The sequence below is a fragment of the Myxine glutinosa genome, chromosome 13, assembly GCF_964187855.1.
Source record: "Myxine glutinosa chromosome 13, kmMyxGlut1.1, whole genome shotgun sequence".
In the NCBI taxonomy this organism is placed as follows: Eukaryota; Metazoa; Chordata; class Myxini; order Myxiniformes; family Myxinidae; genus Myxine; species Myxine glutinosa.
Genome location: NC_136273.1, coordinates 40575770 through 40594200, shown reverse-complemented (window position 1 = coordinate 40594200; position 18431 = coordinate 40575770). Strand labels below are relative to the sequence as shown.

Genomic DNA, 18431 nt, shown 5'->3' with positions numbered 1-18431 from the left:
TGGGAGTTGACCAACAGGAAGGCCGGGGTAAGAAGATATTCGACGATTGGTGAAGAGAAGGGCGAGCAAGAAGCAACTCGCTGATTGTTAGAAGGAAGGGTGAGTCGGACTGCATCACGAGAGTGGACTGCGTGTGGATTGGTGGAGAGCTGGACAATGTAGCGGTGGCCTGCAGGCATTGGTAGAGAGGCACAGATGACGTCATGAGACGATCAATAAAAGAAGACTCGGACCGACATTTTCTCTCTTCTTCTTGCCCCTCACCTCTCTCGCTTATTGGTTCTACTTTTGGCTCTTTGCTCTGACGGTGGTCCTTTGTTCACAGGAAAGGCTTCGTCACGGCCAGGAGTTTGACGCGCAAGGACGGCGAAGACAGGCACGGCTGGGAGAGCGAATCGCATGCCTGCTTGTTCGCTTCACGCACCGGGCCGGGAGTAAGTGGACCTTGCAGCGCTCGATTTTATTATTATTTTTTAATATACATAATCGAGGCTCGTGAAATAGCTAACATTTATCACACAAACAAATCAAACAGACAAACAAACAAAGTATATAAAAAGGGGAGCGGTAGACAAGATGGGGAGAGAAGGGGGAGCACATTTGAGACATTTGAGACATTTGAGACAACACAACATTTGAGAGCAGGGACATCAGGAATATGTGGGAGGGAGTGGGCTTGGGGGGAGGCGGCGTGGGAAAGGGGGTGGGGGGGGGGAGGCGGCGTGGGAAAGGGGGTGGGGGGGGGGAGGTGGGAGAAATATAAACACAAGGACACCAAGGACTTCCAGGAAAGAAGTTGGTATTTCAAAAAAGTGGATTTGGGGTGAAATTAGCGGGGGTAGAAAAGATCAAGGTTTTGGATGGGGGAAGATAAGAGATGGTGGTGAACAGCTGTTTTAAAGACCTGGAGGGTGGAGTAGGATTGAAAGAGAGTGAGGGAGTTTGTTCCAGAGGCGGGAGAAAAGAGGAATGAAGGAGTGAAGGTGAGCAGAGAGTCTTGATTTTGGCAGTTTAACCATAAGAGGGTTGCAGGCAGATCTTGTGCAACCTGTAGGAATATTTGGGGGGCAGAGCACAGAGAGCTGGGGGAGCAAGGCCGGAGAGGAGTCGGTAGAAGACAGAAAGACCACCAACCTGCCTGCGGTGATTAAGTGAAAGGCCCTCGGAGGTAGCTTCATCACGGGAGATTCCAATGATTCTGAACGCTTTGGTAAGAGCGGACTGTGTGTGGTCCTTTTGATTGCCTTCCGTGACTCTCCCGGTGTTAACTGAGAGCAGTCAAACGACAATATTTATGTATGTATGTATGCATCTATGTATATGGTAGGAGAGCTGGAAGTGGTGGGATTGGGGGAGGGGGGGTTGGATTATGGGTCGGGGTGAGTTAGAAAATTAATAGATTCCTTATGGATATGTATGTATGTATTATGGATAGCTTGGATTTCAATGGACATGTATCATAGTGTAAGTGTCCTGACAGGATGGTGTGGAGGTTGCATACCTACTTCTGAGCTTGGTCTGGATTCAATTCCCAGCCCAACTACAAACTGTTGGATTGGTGCTTCGCAGGCAGGAAGTTGCATCTGAAAGTTTTCCTTCTGTCGGATGGACGTTATCCATCTGCTGGATGTCCTGTCCCTCCCTCCACTTGCCAGCATTCGTTGGTGAACGTTAAAAATCTTACAGGAAGAGTAGGCAAGTTATTGCAGGCACCCTAAACTACTGGTAATTACAAATTCCAAGTCAAATGTCAAGCCCGACCAGCCTGTTTTTGAAAAAACTTGAACGACCACACAAAAATCGTGGCATAAGGCCCACGAAAGAGGGAGTATTAGGACCAGAGCAGGAGATCCAAGCACACATTTGATCCTATATTATCAAGCAATAGTTAAAACATTGAGATGAAAAAAGATTCCTCTTCTTAAAGTATGCAGGACACACTTCGAGGATTACGAATACAATCTCATAAGTGCATCATTTATTTAGAAAGGAAGATCTCTACAGGCCATTACTACCAAAAACAAGGTCGTGTTAACTTGACATCAACACCATTCATGAACAATGCAGTTTTCCTGTTGAGAAACATACTTTTTTTTTTCCTTAATTTTTTTTTGAAGAAAAGGTTTTTAAAAATCCAAACGTCATGGCCAAGCTGAACGTTATGACCACGAACAACTTGGTACTTTAACCTCAAGAGCTCGTGGTAAAGCTTGTCCAAACAATACACGTGCACCTTGACCCCCTAAGATCAAAATGTTTTGTAGCGTTACCACAAAGTTAACGTTAAACACATCATTTTAGTCTGAAAGACCAAAGTACACGATCATACAGAGTGTGTCAAACCAGTACACCTGCGTCCTGGCCATTAGAGCCACAATGCGTGGTCACACAACAGGTGCTTGCTGTTTCCGCCTGAAGATTTCATAATCTTGACAGAAATGGTGACTATAAAGTTTATGGAAAAATACCCTTAACCACAAAAGGAAGGGTGCCAAAAATAAAAAAATAATTCCGATAAAGTCAGAAATAAAAATATAAAAAGAAAAAGGAAGTGGGCAAATTAGTGGAATAGAAGAAGAAGAAGAATATATTTTAATAAGCAAAAAGAACCAGCAAAGAAATATTTTTATGGCTCGTGCATATCATTCGAGTAACGAACGAATTAACACGAGAGGTCGATTTACATATTGTAGTATTACTAAGTGCACAGTGCTGTAGATTAGGCACAAGGTACCATAAGTAGATGTCATCTGGGAAACCGGGAAGTCCATGGGAGTCAGTGCAGGCACACCTAAAGTGGCCAAGGTAAATCACTGAAGTCCACCGGTCCACCAAGGCCTGCATCAGCCTCCAATAGGCTCATGATGACTGCCATGGCTGCCTCGTCACTGCTTGGGCTGCTTGCTCCACCGGCGATGAGGTCTTCTAAAGGAGGACGATCAGGGCCTATTGGATAGATCGGAGAAACAGTGGTTGGGTGGCATTATTACAATTGGGATTTAAAGTTAGAGAGGGAGAATGGTGGGTATGGGATAAAGAAAGTCTGGGGGGAAGTTAAAGCAAATGGAAAAGTTGACAAAGAGAAGGAACATGAATGATGAGGTGACAAAAGGAAAGAAATTGTGACGGAAGTTTAATTTGACACAAACTTACTTAGGCTGCTGTTGTATGCCTCCGTGTTGGGGCTTTGAGCAAGCTGGGACAATGAGTCTAGTGCGACTGTGCATCCCTGAAAGGAAATAAAACAAAAGGTGATAAAACAGGGAAATTGTGAAAGAAAAAGAGCATTTCTGTCTCTCCTGCATTTCATCCAGCCCTGATTGGTCCCTCTAGCTTCTGCCATTTTACAATTATTAATCACTAGCAAAGGTACCCGTAAATGATGGGGGTTAGTAGATGTCTCAACTGAAATGAGCAAATTTTTTTTTGGAGTATGCAATGGTAGAAATGGGAATTCAGTGTAAATATTCAGTGAGCAGATATCACAGTGGGTGTAGCTGGTAACCACACCAACCTTGTTCCATTTCATCAGCAAAGATTTCCAATCCATGCTTGTTGTACCTCCGAAGTACGGCTCGGGAGTGAAGATGATGTTATGAAAGCTCAGCTGGGAAACCTGTTTAGGCATGTTTTGGGCCTACAGCTTGACGGAAGATCACCAAAGTTCTTTCCATACCAACCGACCACCTCCAGGCACTTATCCCTCTCCACATTGTTCCTTCAGCCCCCAAACCGCCCGCTCTCTCTATACTCCCGATAGCTTTGCTTCCGGCAATTTTCATTCGGTATGTCTCACAGCATTTCATTGTGGTTTACCATTCAATGATCCATAGATCAGTCGTTTCAGTTTCACTTTTCAACATCAGTTTTGCTTTGAAATATCCGTTTCGATTCGTCATTGACACTTGTGATGCGACGCAAATAGTGCACGGAAAGGGTCGTCAAAACCGATTTTGGGAGGATTTTTTTTGTTTTTATAAGGGTTCTATAGTGGTTTAAGTGTCTTAAGGATCATAGATGGGTCTCGAGTATTTAAAGGGTCTAAGGCTCTTAAAAAGGCCTAATGGGGTCTCAGTGGGTCTAAGGGCGAAAGAGCAAGAGGGGTCACAAGTGTCCAAAGGGTCTTAAAAAATCTATAGGTCTGAAAAGTGTCAAAGAAGGTGTATATGCTTCAATGGGTCTAAATAGGTATGAAGGTGTCTAAAAGGTGTAAAAGAGTGAAGTGGTAGTAAATAAATTGCATTGGGTTCATAAAGAGATTAACTTGGGAGTGCAACACCGCAATAACAGGCCAAATGACATCCGCATTGTGAAAGAAATGCAATAACAGGCCAAATGACATCCGCATGACTATATAAACCCCTATTCAAGTGCATCGTGGTTAAAAATCTGATCATAGAAAGTTTTGTTGCGATTACCTTTGGGAGCTAAAACCAGCAAGGTCACAAACAAAGAGCAAAGAGCATAAGCATAAAGAGCATAACATAACAAAGAGCATAACCTCCATCCACCTCACCTTATTGTGAGGTGTTTGTTGGAGGGTTACACATTGGCATGTGGCAGTTTGGCGATGGTGGCACGTGGGTTGCGTGGCAGGCTTTGTGTATATGGATCTACCCTAGCTTATGATGGCACAACTGCCCCACGAGTGCAGTAACGACTCCAAATGTCGTTTTTTCGCCCTTCTTACCTGTATCATTGAATGTGTGGCTGATTTAGCTTTTATCTAATTAATTTGTTTAATATCTACAACTTGTAATTTTTAAACTACAGGCTATACAACATATGGGAACTTATAATGGCGTGAGTTAAAAACGCAACAATTATCCCAATCACACTAGATCATTACAACTTAATTAAATGAGATATTCAAAATCTCTTTTGTTGTCAGACAATGTTTTGCACACTCAGACAAAGGTTGGCCATATCACCATACCAACTATATAGTTATACGGATCAAAATTGCTTGCTTTAAAGTTTAAACTATAGGATGCATATTTGTCGTGTATATTTGGAGGTGTATATTTTTTGAAGGTAGCTAAGGTGGTAACCTTTTTCTACAAACTCTTTCTTCACCCTTGAGAGTGATATTGTTGTTGTTGTTGTTGTTGTTGTTGTTGTTGTTGTTGTATAGCTCCAGACAGTTCTTTCAAACATGCTTGCAGCATGGAGACAGCCGATTGATCATGCAGGAGCGACCCAGAGATCCCCCACATACAGGATGGTGTACCCTCGCCTTCACAACGTCAGGGACATGGCAGAATTAGAGAGAGAGAGGGAGAGTGAGAGAGGGAGAGAAATTAAGAGAGCGAGAAGAGACAGAGACAAGAGGGGAAGGACTGGTCCATGGGGACCGAATTCCTAACCAGCAGAGGGCACTGCATCAGCAGCATAGCTGCACCCTCAGCTATTTAAGCTACCCCGCAGCCTTGTGCGACATACGAAACTAGAACGGTACTCAGTAGAGAGCATACCTCCGCATGGTTGGCCATATCACTCAATAGTGAAGAATCACTTCAAAAATTCGAACCAGCTGGATCCGGATCTAGATATTCACCAAAATTGAAGAGATTCTTCCTTGTCACACACACAACCTCTCCACCAAGTTTCGTCCAAATCCGTCCACAACTTTTTGAGATATCCTGCTATGTATCGTTTTTGGCCCTATCTCCCAATGGTGAAGTCACTTAAATAATTAAATAATTCTCATATCCGAATCCACATTCAGATCTTCACCAAAATCTAATCGAATCGTTCTTGTCAGACACCTAACCGGTCTATCAAGTTTCGTCCAAATCCATCTACAACCTTTTGAGATATCCTATGTATCCTTTTTGGCCCTATCTCCCAATGGTGAAGAATCACTTTAAAAATTCTCGTAGCCGGATCCGAAACCGGATCTTCACCAAAATCGAATCATTTCGTCCTTGTCACATACGTTACATTTCTGCCAAATTTCGTCCGAATCCATCAACAACTTTTTGAGATATTTTGTTCCCAAACGGACAGACAGACAGACAAATGGACAGACAGACAGGGGTGAAAACATAACCTCCATCCACCTTTGGTAGCGGAGGTAATAAGAAGTTGGTGGACCTTAAATATCCCATGGTGTCCTTTGAGAAGGGAAGGTGAGTCATCATGAACAAATTTAAACAGACCCGGTGGTGTAATGGTGGTGTAATGGTGGTGTAATGGTGGTGTCATGGTGGTGTAATGGTGGTGTCATGGTCGTGTAATGGTGGTGTAATGGTGGTGTCATGGTGGTGTCATGGTGGTGTAATGGTGGTGTAATGGTGGTGTCATGGTGGTGTAATGGTGGTGTCATGGTCGTGTAATGGTGGTGTAATGGTGGTGTAATGGTGGTGTAATGGTGGTGTAATGGTGGTGTCATGGTGGTGTAATGGTGGTGTAATGGTGGTGTAATGGTGGTGTCATGGTGGTGTCATGGTGGTGTCATGGTGGTGTCATGGTGGTGTAATGGTGGTGTAATGGTGGTGTCATGGTGGTGTCATGGTGGTGTAATGGTGGTGTAATGGTGGTGTAATGGTGGTGTAATGGTGGTGTCATGGTCGTGTAATGGTGGTGTAATGGTGGTGTAATGGTGGTGTAATGGTGGTGTAATGGTGGTGTCATGGTGGTGTCATGGTGGTGTAATGGTGGTGTAATGGTGGTGTAATGGTGGTGTAATGGTGGTGTCATGGTCGTGTAATGGTGGTGTAATGGTGGTGTAATGGTGGTGTCATGGTGGTGTAATGGTGGTGTCATGGTGGTGTAATGGTGGTGTAATGGTGGTGTAATGGTGGTGTCATGGTGGTGTAATGGTGGTGTCATGGTGGTGTAATGGTGGTGTCATGGTGGTGTAATGGTGGTGTAATGGTGAAAACATCTTCTCCAAAGAGTTGTAAAATGGTACGAGTGGCTTACATGCTTGAGGGTCAAAATTTAAGAGGATAGAACACGGACAAACAACCATTGGTTGGCAATAATAACATAAGCTTTGATGGGCCTAATGGCCTCCTCTTGCATTGATGTTTCTTGTTCTCATACGTTATAAATTACTAACTCCTGCCAGGACTGTGGCCTGGTCTTCTCGTACTCTAAATGACTCCACGTTACATCACTTCCTGTGTCAGAGTACGGTTGTGGAGGAGGTGTGTCAGGGAGATCAATATATATTCATTTATCATTTGAATGCGTGATGTCCTGGGAGGACCAAGTGAAGTATTTTTGTTTTTTATTCCGAGTAATCACGCATCGAGCTAAAATGACAATAAGAACATTAACAAATTAAAACATTAGCCAAGTGCGTGATTTATTTGTTTTTAATTAAGTTGAGGATGCACATTTTAGTGCAGCAGATAAACACAAAAATTGTGCATTTTATGAGAAAAGCATGAAATTTCTGACATAGTTAGTGCATACCATAAGGTTTATTTTCAGATGTGGAGGGAAGTCAGATTTGACCTCTGAGAACCGCGAGAGGTCAAATCCAAAATGGCCGCCAGTCCACCGGGTCTAATGTTCAAACGCGCTTAATTTTGGAACCAAATAGTGTAGAAAAATATTATAGGTGTCATTTCCAACTAAATTGGGGATGCCCAGAGGTGAATGATGCTTTCAATGAACTCCTAGGCATGCCAAGTGAGGTCAGTGAAGGCTCAATGTTACTGCTAGAGCGATTTGTGGTGCTGATGTACGATAGAACCAGTGAGAGCACGGAAGTGAATGATGCCAGGAAACAGCTCTTCACACAGAAGTGTAGAACTCTAGAGAACATTCCTCCAACCCAGGCAACACTCAAGCAGCACATCAAGCGCACTTGCTACCAGGCCAACTGTTGTAACCAGGCATTGGTCATGGATCCAGTGATGCCAGACCCACCTGACTGGGGCTGGACAAAGGAGACAACTGGGTGGCAGCCTCTTTGGACCACTCTTCCTGAAGCATCAAAATCGTGCCATGAATTGAACCACTGTGGCTGCAAGAAAGGACGCACTGGACGCTGCAAGTGTGCCAAAGCTGCATTCAAGTGCACTGCACTGTGCTTCTGTTCTGGAGACTGTTAGATTTAGATCATTACCAATTTTCATCATTGCACTTGATTTAATGTAAGCTTTTGTGGACATACTTGGTTAACTACAGTTATTTTTTCAGGGGTTATTGCATCATTCCTTGCAGTGTAAACACTTTTTTTTTCATCATTTCTGGTCTTTGGGTGTTCTGTACCTGTCCCTGTACCTGAAAAAATAAAATTTTAAAAGTTCAAATGAACTTTTTCCAATAGCAGTTCCAACTGCAGTATCATAAAAATAGATATTTAACGTAATTTGACCTTGACCGTGACCTAAGTGCATGTCCTTGAGTTCTGGCGATCTCAAAAGTATCACCAAATGAATGGGCATCCCAAATTTACTTGGAAATGACACCTATAAGCGCGTTTGAACATTAGACCCGGTGGACTGGCGGCCATTTTCGATTTGACCTCTCACGGTCCTCAGAGGTCAAATCTGACTTCCCTCCACATCTGAAAATAAACCTTATGGTATATACTAACTATGCTAGAAATTTCATGCTTTTCTCAAAAAATGCACAATTTGTTAAAATATGAGAGCTTATCCGCTGGACTATTTGTCTTACCTTGTGAGGTTCCGATGATGTCGCTTCAGGAGGAGGAGTCAACTGCAAGGGGGAGGATCCACAACTCGAAGGCGAAGAGCGATTCCTGGAAATCGATAAAGGGAAAACAAAAATTGAGAATTATCCATAATGTGGAAGTAGAACTATACCTGTAAATGCAGCAGGACAACAGCTGGGAGCCAGGTATCTGAGCATGTTGAATTAAGCATCTCAGATGGGGGAACACTAAGGCAAGGCAAGTTCCTTCCCAAGAGAATAAATCGGACAGCTTTAGTAATGGGGATGTTAAGTTAGATCAAATTAACATGGAGAATGGGGGTCAGTGGGCTGGCAGGATAGCCTAGAGGCAAGTTATCACTGGCACCTTAAACAAATTACTAATTCCTACTCTGACTACCATTGGGAAAGCCAAAGCAAACCACCCAGTTTGCAAACCAACAAAGCAACCCACCCAAACCACCCAGAAAGCCAAAGCAAACCACCCAAAGCAAACCACCCAAACCACCCAGTAAGTCAATGTGGTGTGGATACGCTGAGGCATGATAGTCCAAACGGCCTCCTGTAGTCTTGTAGTTATTGGCACAGTATTTGATAACTTACGGTGTTTATAATAATAACCCTGTTGGGCACTCAAAGATGACCTGCTATTAAATGTCCATGGGCACTAAATACAACGATGAAGCACAACATAGTAAAAGTAATAAAAAATATCACAAGATCAGCTGGGATAATCAACCATGAAATATTATAAGTTGTTCTGGCTTTGTGCAGACAAACAGAGAGTACTAGATCTTGCTCAGTGGTGCTTCCCTCTACAGGAGAGGTCATACTGCTGGGCCAAAGGTAGGAGAAGATTACATTCTCGACATTTTGGACCAGCTCGCCCGGGGTAGAGATTCGTACATGAATACATGTTTTAAAATTAATATTATGTCATCAATATAATTAATAATTATAAATTACTAAATTAAAAATTATATATTATTAATTTAATAATTTGATAATAAGTATTTTAACGTTCATAATTTATGAGTGCTATAATTTAAACGCTCTAACCACAAAATCATGGAGTATTACAATTTGCTATAGATGCTCTAATTGTGTTAATTAATAATTTTAGTAATTAATAATTATTTATTATTATATAATTACACAATATATAATTATATAATAATAAATGAATATTACATATTATTAAATTAATAATTATATGTTATTAATTTAATAATTATTAATAATTTAATGTTAATAATTTATGAGTGCTATAATTTAGACGCACTAACCACAAAGTCATGGAGTATTATAATTTGCTATAGACGCTCTAATTGTGTTAATTAATAATTTTTGTAATTAATAATTATTTATTATTATATAATTACACAATATATAATTATAAAATAATAAATGAATATTACATATTATTAAATTAATAATTATATGTTATTAATTTAATAATCTTACTATAATTCACCAAACATCCGTCCGTCTATCTGTCTGTCTGTTTGTTTGTCTGTTCGAAGGTACCGTAAAAACTGCTGAACCGATCGCAAAGATATTTTGGGTGGATAATCCTGGGATCTCCAGGAGTAAAATAGGCTATTTAGTTTTCCCAATTTCAGCTTTAGTCTCCAGCATTCTCAGGTTTGGACTCCCGCATAACATTTGTGTTCGCATAACGTTCATTGTTCTCATTGTGACGATGTTACTTTCCCGGGTGCCGCGCGATCGGTGCAGCCGTCTGTGCGGCACCCGGGAAAGCAACATGTCTCCATCGATTGCTAACAGATCGCTGTCTCCATCGATCTTGCCAAGGCCGTAACAGCTATCGGCTCAAAATCCTTTTAACTGTTGATTTGGTACAGTTACACGTATCGGGAATTTGGTACACGTATCGGGAGTACATACGACATAGCGATTGTGAACACGATTCACGATCACGATCATCACGATCATAGTGTATCGATCACGATTTGAAACACGATGGAATAATATTTACCGATATGAACAGTGATGTGGCTTTTATTGAAATTCTAAAGATAGTTTAGATTTTGATGATTTGCGTGTGATATGATTCAACGGATGTTTATATGAATCGTTTAAAATAAAATAAAACCTTCAATTTCTGATATTTTGCCTTTTCATTTGGGCCTCCCAATTGAAGCCCCGCCCATAGGGCAGGTACCGTTGCTAGTTATTAATAATTTAATCTTACTATAATTCACCAAATGTCCATCCGTCTGTCCGTCTGTTCGTAGGTACCATAAAAACTGCTGAACCGATCGCAACGATATTTTGGGTGGGTAATCCTCGGATTTCCAGGAGTAAAATAGGCTATATTGTTTTTCCAATTTCAGCTTTAGTCTCCAGCATTCTCAGGTTTGGACTCCCGCTTAACATTCGCGTTCGCATAACGTTCATTGTGACGATGTTTTCATTGTGACGATGTTGTTTTCCCGGGTGCCGCACAAACGGCTGCACCGATCGAACTCGGTGACCTCGGACAAAGACCTTTTATAAGGACACGGGTTGAATCCCTGCTTCAGAGAATTCTAACCCATTTCAAATGAAGGAATCACGTATCGGGAGTACATACGACATAGCGATTGTGAACACGATTATCGATCAGATCCACGATCACGATCACAATCATAGTGTATCGATCACTGTGGGACATTTGGTGAATTATAGTTTAGATTGTTTAGATTTAGATTGTTTAGATCTATGTTTAGATTTTGATGATTTGCGTGTGATATGATTTAACGGATGTTTATATGAATCGTTTAAAATAAAAAAAACCTTCAATTTCTGATATTTTACCTTTTCATTTGGGCCACCCAATTGAAGCCCCGCCCATAGGGCGGGTACCGTTGCTAGTGTTAATAATTTATGAGTGCTATAATTTAGACTCTCTAATCAAAAAGTCATGGAGTATTATAATTTAATATAGACGCTCTAATTGTGTTACTTAATAATTTGATAGTTATTAATTAATAATGATATATTATTATAGAAGGAAAGAAAAAATGCCCAAGCAATTGTTTTCTTCTTCTTTAGAACATGTCCCAAAGTAAAGGATTGGCAGCTCATTGGTGATGTAAAGTTGGTCCAAGTCTTTCATGAACTGGTTGACCAGGCCAGATGTTAGACTAGAACTGGTTAGGTGCAGGAAATTGTAACTCGTTCAGGGTACCAATGACAACTTGTCTACCATTCATCAAAATACTTTACTGGCCACCAACTAATACGAGCAGAGCCAGTCCTCGGCTTAACGTGCGCTACGTCTTCTCCATTCTGAAAGGATGATCGGGACTTTGTCTGGTGGGTGAGAGATTGAGTCCCAATATCAGGTGATATGAATTTCCGAGCCCTGGTAAGGAGTAGTTAGGTAGAGTTAGAGCTATTACCGTTGTGTGGCTTCCAAAAACTCTTCTGCAATGATTCGTCCAATCTTTCCAGCTCCCAGGCGTGTGCCAGCAGCTCCACTGGGCACCCCGGCTGAACCACGGCGGCAAGTCGTACCTGCTCCACACAATACGCAGTTACATAGATCCCATTTCAGCGCTATTTCTAATGTAGCACCTGAACTTGAAGGCTATAAGCATTTATTCTGGTGTTCTGACCCTTAAGTCCCTCACTGCCTCTGGATTACCTGGGAAGATCTTTGCTGCCACTGTATGACTGCCAGCTGTTCCCTAAGAAGAAGAAAATTCCATTCAGGTGAGCTGTTATTTTACAATACAACAGAGCTCATGTCCTTCAGTGAACAAAAGCTGATTGCCCAGAAATGCCCGAGACAAGTATGCTTTGGGCCACCTTTACCTGTTGATTTGGAAGCGGACCCAAAATGAACGCCATCACGGCAGGAAAATGTCGACACTCGTGGAGAAGCGAGAACGTAGAATGGACGAGGATATAATAGAACAAAACGGACAAACAACGTAGAAAGTAGAAAGAGAGTGGGGTACACACCTACAGCAGGGTTGAGGGACAAAAGAGAGGGAGATATGGACAAATAAGGGATGTGGGGAAGAATGCTGGGTAAAGGAGGACACATGGAGTTCACAAGATGGATAGAGAAGCAAACTCTCAGGAAGGAAAAACTCGAAACTTGGAAAGAGGTGGGTTTGGGGAGGGTTAACGAGGGTAGAAAAGATCATGGTTTTGGATGGGGAATGATCTGAGAGCAGGGGGTGGAAGACAAGAAAGAAGGAGGTAGAAGACAGATTTACCAGTGACCTGTCTGCGATGTGAGAGTAAATCAGGTTGTTCTTTGGTTTTTTTGGGCTGGCAATATGGCCTAGACATACGCACACTCACCTCTGAGCTGTCAAGTCTGGGTTTGAATCCCGACCGAGCTATAAACTGTCATCCTGGTGTTTCACAGTCTGGGCGATTCATCATTGTGTGTTCCGTCCCTCAGATTGGCATTAGTTGGTCGACGTTAAAGAGTAGCTGAGCTATCATCTGTACCATGGTCAAATGACAACTTCTTTCCCCAACTACTGCTGGGAAGGCAATGGCAAACCACCGAGTATAACCCTTGCTCAGGAAGCTGCTTCGGTGGCAACGAGGAGTATGTTACTTCAGAAAGAGAGAGAAAGCTCATTAACCCTAATATAACCCTAACAACCCTAACCCTAAACATAATCCTAACTCTAACCCTAACCCTAACAACCCTAACCCTAAACATAACCCTAACCCTAAACATAACCCTAACTCGAACCCTAACCCTAACCCTAACAACCCTAACCCTAAACATAACCCTAACCATAAAAAGTTATGCCGTGGAAAAGTTATGCCTTGGTTTGGTCTCCACATTGGTTACGCAAGATCGCTGTTCAGAGTTCACTGCAGTGCCATCATAAATGCCGTGTAAAAACATGGGTTGACATGTACGTACAGTATGTGTCTTTCCACTTCTTACCATTAACCACGGCCTAAAGCTGGCGATGAGAAAACTATCTCACATTTCAAAAAAGAAAAAAGAACAAACTTTTGTTTGAGCGTTCTGTGTTTTCGACAGTTCATTTATAAACCCAAACTCGCTCCTCCATGAGCAAGTGTTGTCACCTCTTATTTGTCAAATTATAAAATAATCCATATTGTTGTTAAAACAGCTCGACAATACTGACAATAATTGTATTCAGCTGAATGCTAAATCATCCGTTTGCATGCAGTTTCCTTTGTTCAAATATTGATGCATTCGTGTTTTTCCTGATATTTTTGAAAATCCCCCGGTGTTGCGACCCCTGATAACTGCTGAATTTGTTTTTACTAATTATGATTATTTAAATATGTAGTACATCAAAACATTCGCTTCCTCCAACTGTCCCTCTACCCTGCTGGTGCTCGGCCGCTGTGTACCATGTCTTTCTGTTCTGGTTTGTGTTCCAGCTGTGAGTATTTCGCGAGCCTCGACTTTGTATACAATTTTTTTAATGCACGTCATTTACTACTCTGCTAATTCCGAGACAGTAGATGGACAAATCCTGTCAATGTCTGTTTAGTATAAATGGATGTATCCACGATTCATTAAACAAAATATCATGACACCATCCAAAGTTACACTTCAATCCAAAGTTACACTTTGGGTGGTATGATGATATTTAGTTCTCCACAATTCCCCAAAAGTTAATATAACCATATCGTCACACACACACACACACACACACACACACACACACACACACACACACACACACACACACACACACACACACACACACACACACACACCCAAACACTCAAACACACACACACAACTAAACACTCAAACATATACAAACACACATACACATATACAAACACACACACAACCAAACACTCGAACACACACACAACCACACACATATACACAAACACACATAGACAAACACACACAAACAAACACACAAGCACACACACAAACACAAACACACAGACACATAGACAAACACACACAAAAACACAGACACATGGACAAACACACACAAACAAACACACAAAAAAAAACACACACACACAAACATATACAAACACACATATACACATGGACAAATATACACAAACAAACACACAAAAAAAACACACACAAACACACACACAAACACAAACACACAAAAACACACACACACACACACACACACACACACACACACACACACACACACACACAACCCAAACACACACACACACACACACACACACACACACAACCCAAACACTCAAACACACACACACAACTAAACACTCAAACACACACACACACACACAAACATATACAAACACACACATACACATAAACAAACACACACACAACCAAACACTCGAACACACACACAACCAAACACTCGAACACACACACAACCACACACACACACACACACACACACAACCAAACACATATACACAAACACACATAGACAAACACACACAAACAAACACACAAGCACACACACAAACACAAACACACAGACACATAGACAAACACACACAAAAACACAGACACATGGACAAACACACACAAACAAACACACAAAAAAAAACACACACACACAAACATATACAAACACACATATACACATGGACAAATATACACAAACAAACACACAAAAAAAACACACACAAACACACACACAAACACAAACACACAAAAACACACACACACACACACACACACACACACACACACACAACCCAAACACACACACACACACACACACACACACACAACCCAAACACTCAAACACACACACACAACTAAACACTCAAACACACACACACACACACAAACATATACAAACACACACATACACATAAACAAACACACACACAACCAAACACTCGAACACACACACAACCACACACACACACACACACACACACACACACACACACACACACACACACACACAACCAAACACATATACACAAACACACATACACATAGACAAACACACACAAACAAACACACAAAAACACACAAACACAAACACACAGACACACAAACAAACACACAAAAAAAACACACACACAAACATATACAAACACACATATACACATGGACAAATACACACAAAAAAACACACAAAAAAACACACACACAAACACACACACAAACACACACAAACACATCTTTTGGAAATGAACTATCTTAAGTTATAATCCAAATGTTTTTTGATTCTAGACAATGGAAAATAAGATGAAGGCAGTTATACAATTCATGAAACAAATGAGGTTGAATAAACTTGGAAGGAACTCATACGTTTTGATTATCATGGAAATGATTTTCGTTTCACCTGCCGAGTTCACCTGAAAACCCCTCATTTTATAAACACAAATAAAACGTCTTACAGTTTAAAATCGATGATTACATCAATAAAACCTCAATCTTGAAGTAAAGCGAGTTAATTGACAGGAAAGTGTCTCAACAGGTAAGTATATTGGGCACAGGTTCATTGCCCAACCCTTACAGAAGGTAGATCCACATTCACATACAATGAGGGCAACACTCAATTTCCAGACATGTATTCCCATCATCATCATCATCATCATCATCATCATCATCATCATCATCATCATCATCATCATCATCATCATCATCATCTGCCTTTGGGACAAATTTGGATGTTCTTTGGTTGCCATCTGCTTGGTTCTCACCTGTGGAGAAGAAGTTGTGGGTTGTTCCATGGATAGAGGGATGGGCCCAGATTGAGGTGTTAGGGAGGAAGAGACCTCAGATGGGCTGAGCAGGTAAAATGACAAGAAAACCATCCAAGTAACTTAGAACAGGCGGCAGATTATAAATGTGGATGAATGAATAAGTGAGGGAATGAATACATGAACAAGAAAGTGAGTACAAGTACAGAGTTTTTAGCTCTTACATGAGCCTCGATCTTGTATACAAAAAAAAAAGTAGAACGAGAGGGCATAGACTCGCCTCGCGTGTTCATACTGAACAAAAATACCATCGTTAACTGAGGCCGCCACGATTATGGCCCATATACCCATATCATCCATGCACCCTATTATATCAGATAGTTCTTGGTATGGGCTTGGTATAACATGCAATTTGGTGTTCATCGACAGTCTGTCCGTCTGACGTCGATGTATTCGGTCGTTACTTGTGCAATCTCAACCAAGTAAACCTGCTAAGGGGACTATGGGTCATATGGAAAAGGTTGTAGTGACTTCATTTCCCCCCCTCTCACCATGAGTACCGAACGTGGGATGATGAAAATTACTGTATCTTCGTAAATGTGTACAATGTATCTCCACTCCTGGTGGTGGTGGCAGAGGGTATTACGAGTGATGCTTCAGAACTCTCATTGTATCACATGTGTAATGAGCCAGATCCCAGATAAGAGGACTCTATTATTTTCACACTCGCTTAACCTTCGTTGTTTTAGACTTCACTTGACTGCAAAAAACCGGAGGAATTTCCATGTTTTATTGCCCTTTTCCCCCCTTGGAAAGGTGTGTATATAGCAGCTCGAGCGTCGTTCCACCTTATCACGGCATTTTTCCATGGCACTTCCCTTTGCACTGAGAGGGAGGCAGCATTCCCTTTGCGTTGTGTTTATCATTATCACCACTCACAAGTTGATATGTTTTGTAGGAAAAGCGAGACCAGACCCTCAGTGGCCGTCTCAAAAGATTGTGAACCACGATCGGTAATGTGTGACCCTAAAGCGCGGCGTTACGCGCGCTGCTTGTGAGCAAGGAGGAAGCGGACAAGCGGTAACATATAAACGCCTTTATTCAAGACTACACTGTAACACTGTACCGCTCCGGGCTGGGCGCCCGGTGTCTCTCATGAGGCCACGCCTACCCCTCGGACGTGGCCACCGCCCACTTGGTGCGTGGAATGATGTCACCACGCCAGTGGGCTTTTGTGTCCGCCACACGCGCCCCCCCCCAGAATTCCCGCGCACCTGGAGGGCCAGTTTGCGGGGCAGACGAATGACCCGGCCGAAGCGCCCCCTGGCGATCGGCGGCGTCCGGGGTGCAGGGATGCCAGGTGGGATGCCCCTGGCTGCTCCTGGGATGGGTGCAGGACCGGGGGGCGGCGTGGCGGCGGGGCTGGGCGGTGCCGGGGGTCCGCCCGCAGGAGGGCGGCCCCGACGTGGGGGTCGGGCCACTGGCGGTGGATGGTCCACATCGAGGTGGGCCGGCTTGAGGCGGTCTACCGAAACGCGGTCAGGAGTACCGCCGATGTCCAGGGTGAAGTGCTTTGCCCCGGTCTCCAGCACGCGGAAAGGCCCGTCGTACGGGGGCCGCAGTGGTGTCCGATGGGCATCGTGGCGGACGAAGACGTACTCCGCCGTGCGAAGCTCCGGGGCGACGTGCGTCGGTGGGTGCCCGTGGCATGCCGTTGGCACCGGGGCGAACCTCTGGGCGGTCTCTTGCAGAGCGGAGCGCTGCTGTGCCGCGGACCATGGTGCCGTGGAGTCGGGGAGGAACTCGCCCGGCACCCGCAGCGGTTGCCCGAAGACCAACTCCGCCGCGGATGCGCGCAGGTCCTCCTTGGGCGCCGTCCGGAGGCCCAGCAGGACCCAGGGGAGCCTGTCGACCCAGCCGCCGTCGCGGAGGGTGGCCCGGAGCGCGGCCTTCAATGAGCGGTGAAATCGCTCACACAGGCCGTTAGCCTGGGGGTGGTAGGCCGTGGTTCGGTGCAGCCGGACCCCGAGCCCCTGCGCAACCGCCCCCCAGAGCTCCGAGGTGAACTGGGGGCCGCGGTCGGATGAGATGTCTGAGGGGGCGCCGAACCGGGCGACCCAGGTGGCGATGAAAGCCTGCGCGACATCGGCCGC

General features: G+C 43.3%; 1 protein-coding gene across 2 annotated transcripts in view; it reads right to left on the bottom strand.

Moving 5' to 3' along the window:
• Nucleotides 1-1923: 1923 nt before the first annotated feature.
• BMAL1 (basic helix-loop-helix ARNT like 1) overlaps nt 1924-18431 on the bottom strand; it is a 112799-nt gene continuing 96291 nt past the window's right edge. For both annotated transcript variants that reach the window (XM_078767359.1, XM_068134297.2), the window contains 6 exons: nt 16279-16363; nt 12290-12332; nt 12045-12159; nt 8641-8725; nt 3154-3229; nt 1924-2946 (listed from right to left, as the gene is read on the bottom strand). In XM_078767359.1, the coding sequence (XP_078623485.1) occupies nt 2792-2946; nt 3154-3229; nt 8641-8725; nt 12045-12159; nt 12290-12332; nt 16279-16363 (559 nt within the window). In that variant the 3' untranslated portion in view covers nt 1924-2791. The remainder of the gene's footprint in view (nt 2947-3153; nt 3230-8640; nt 8726-12044; nt 12160-12289; nt 12333-16278; nt 16364-18431) is intronic.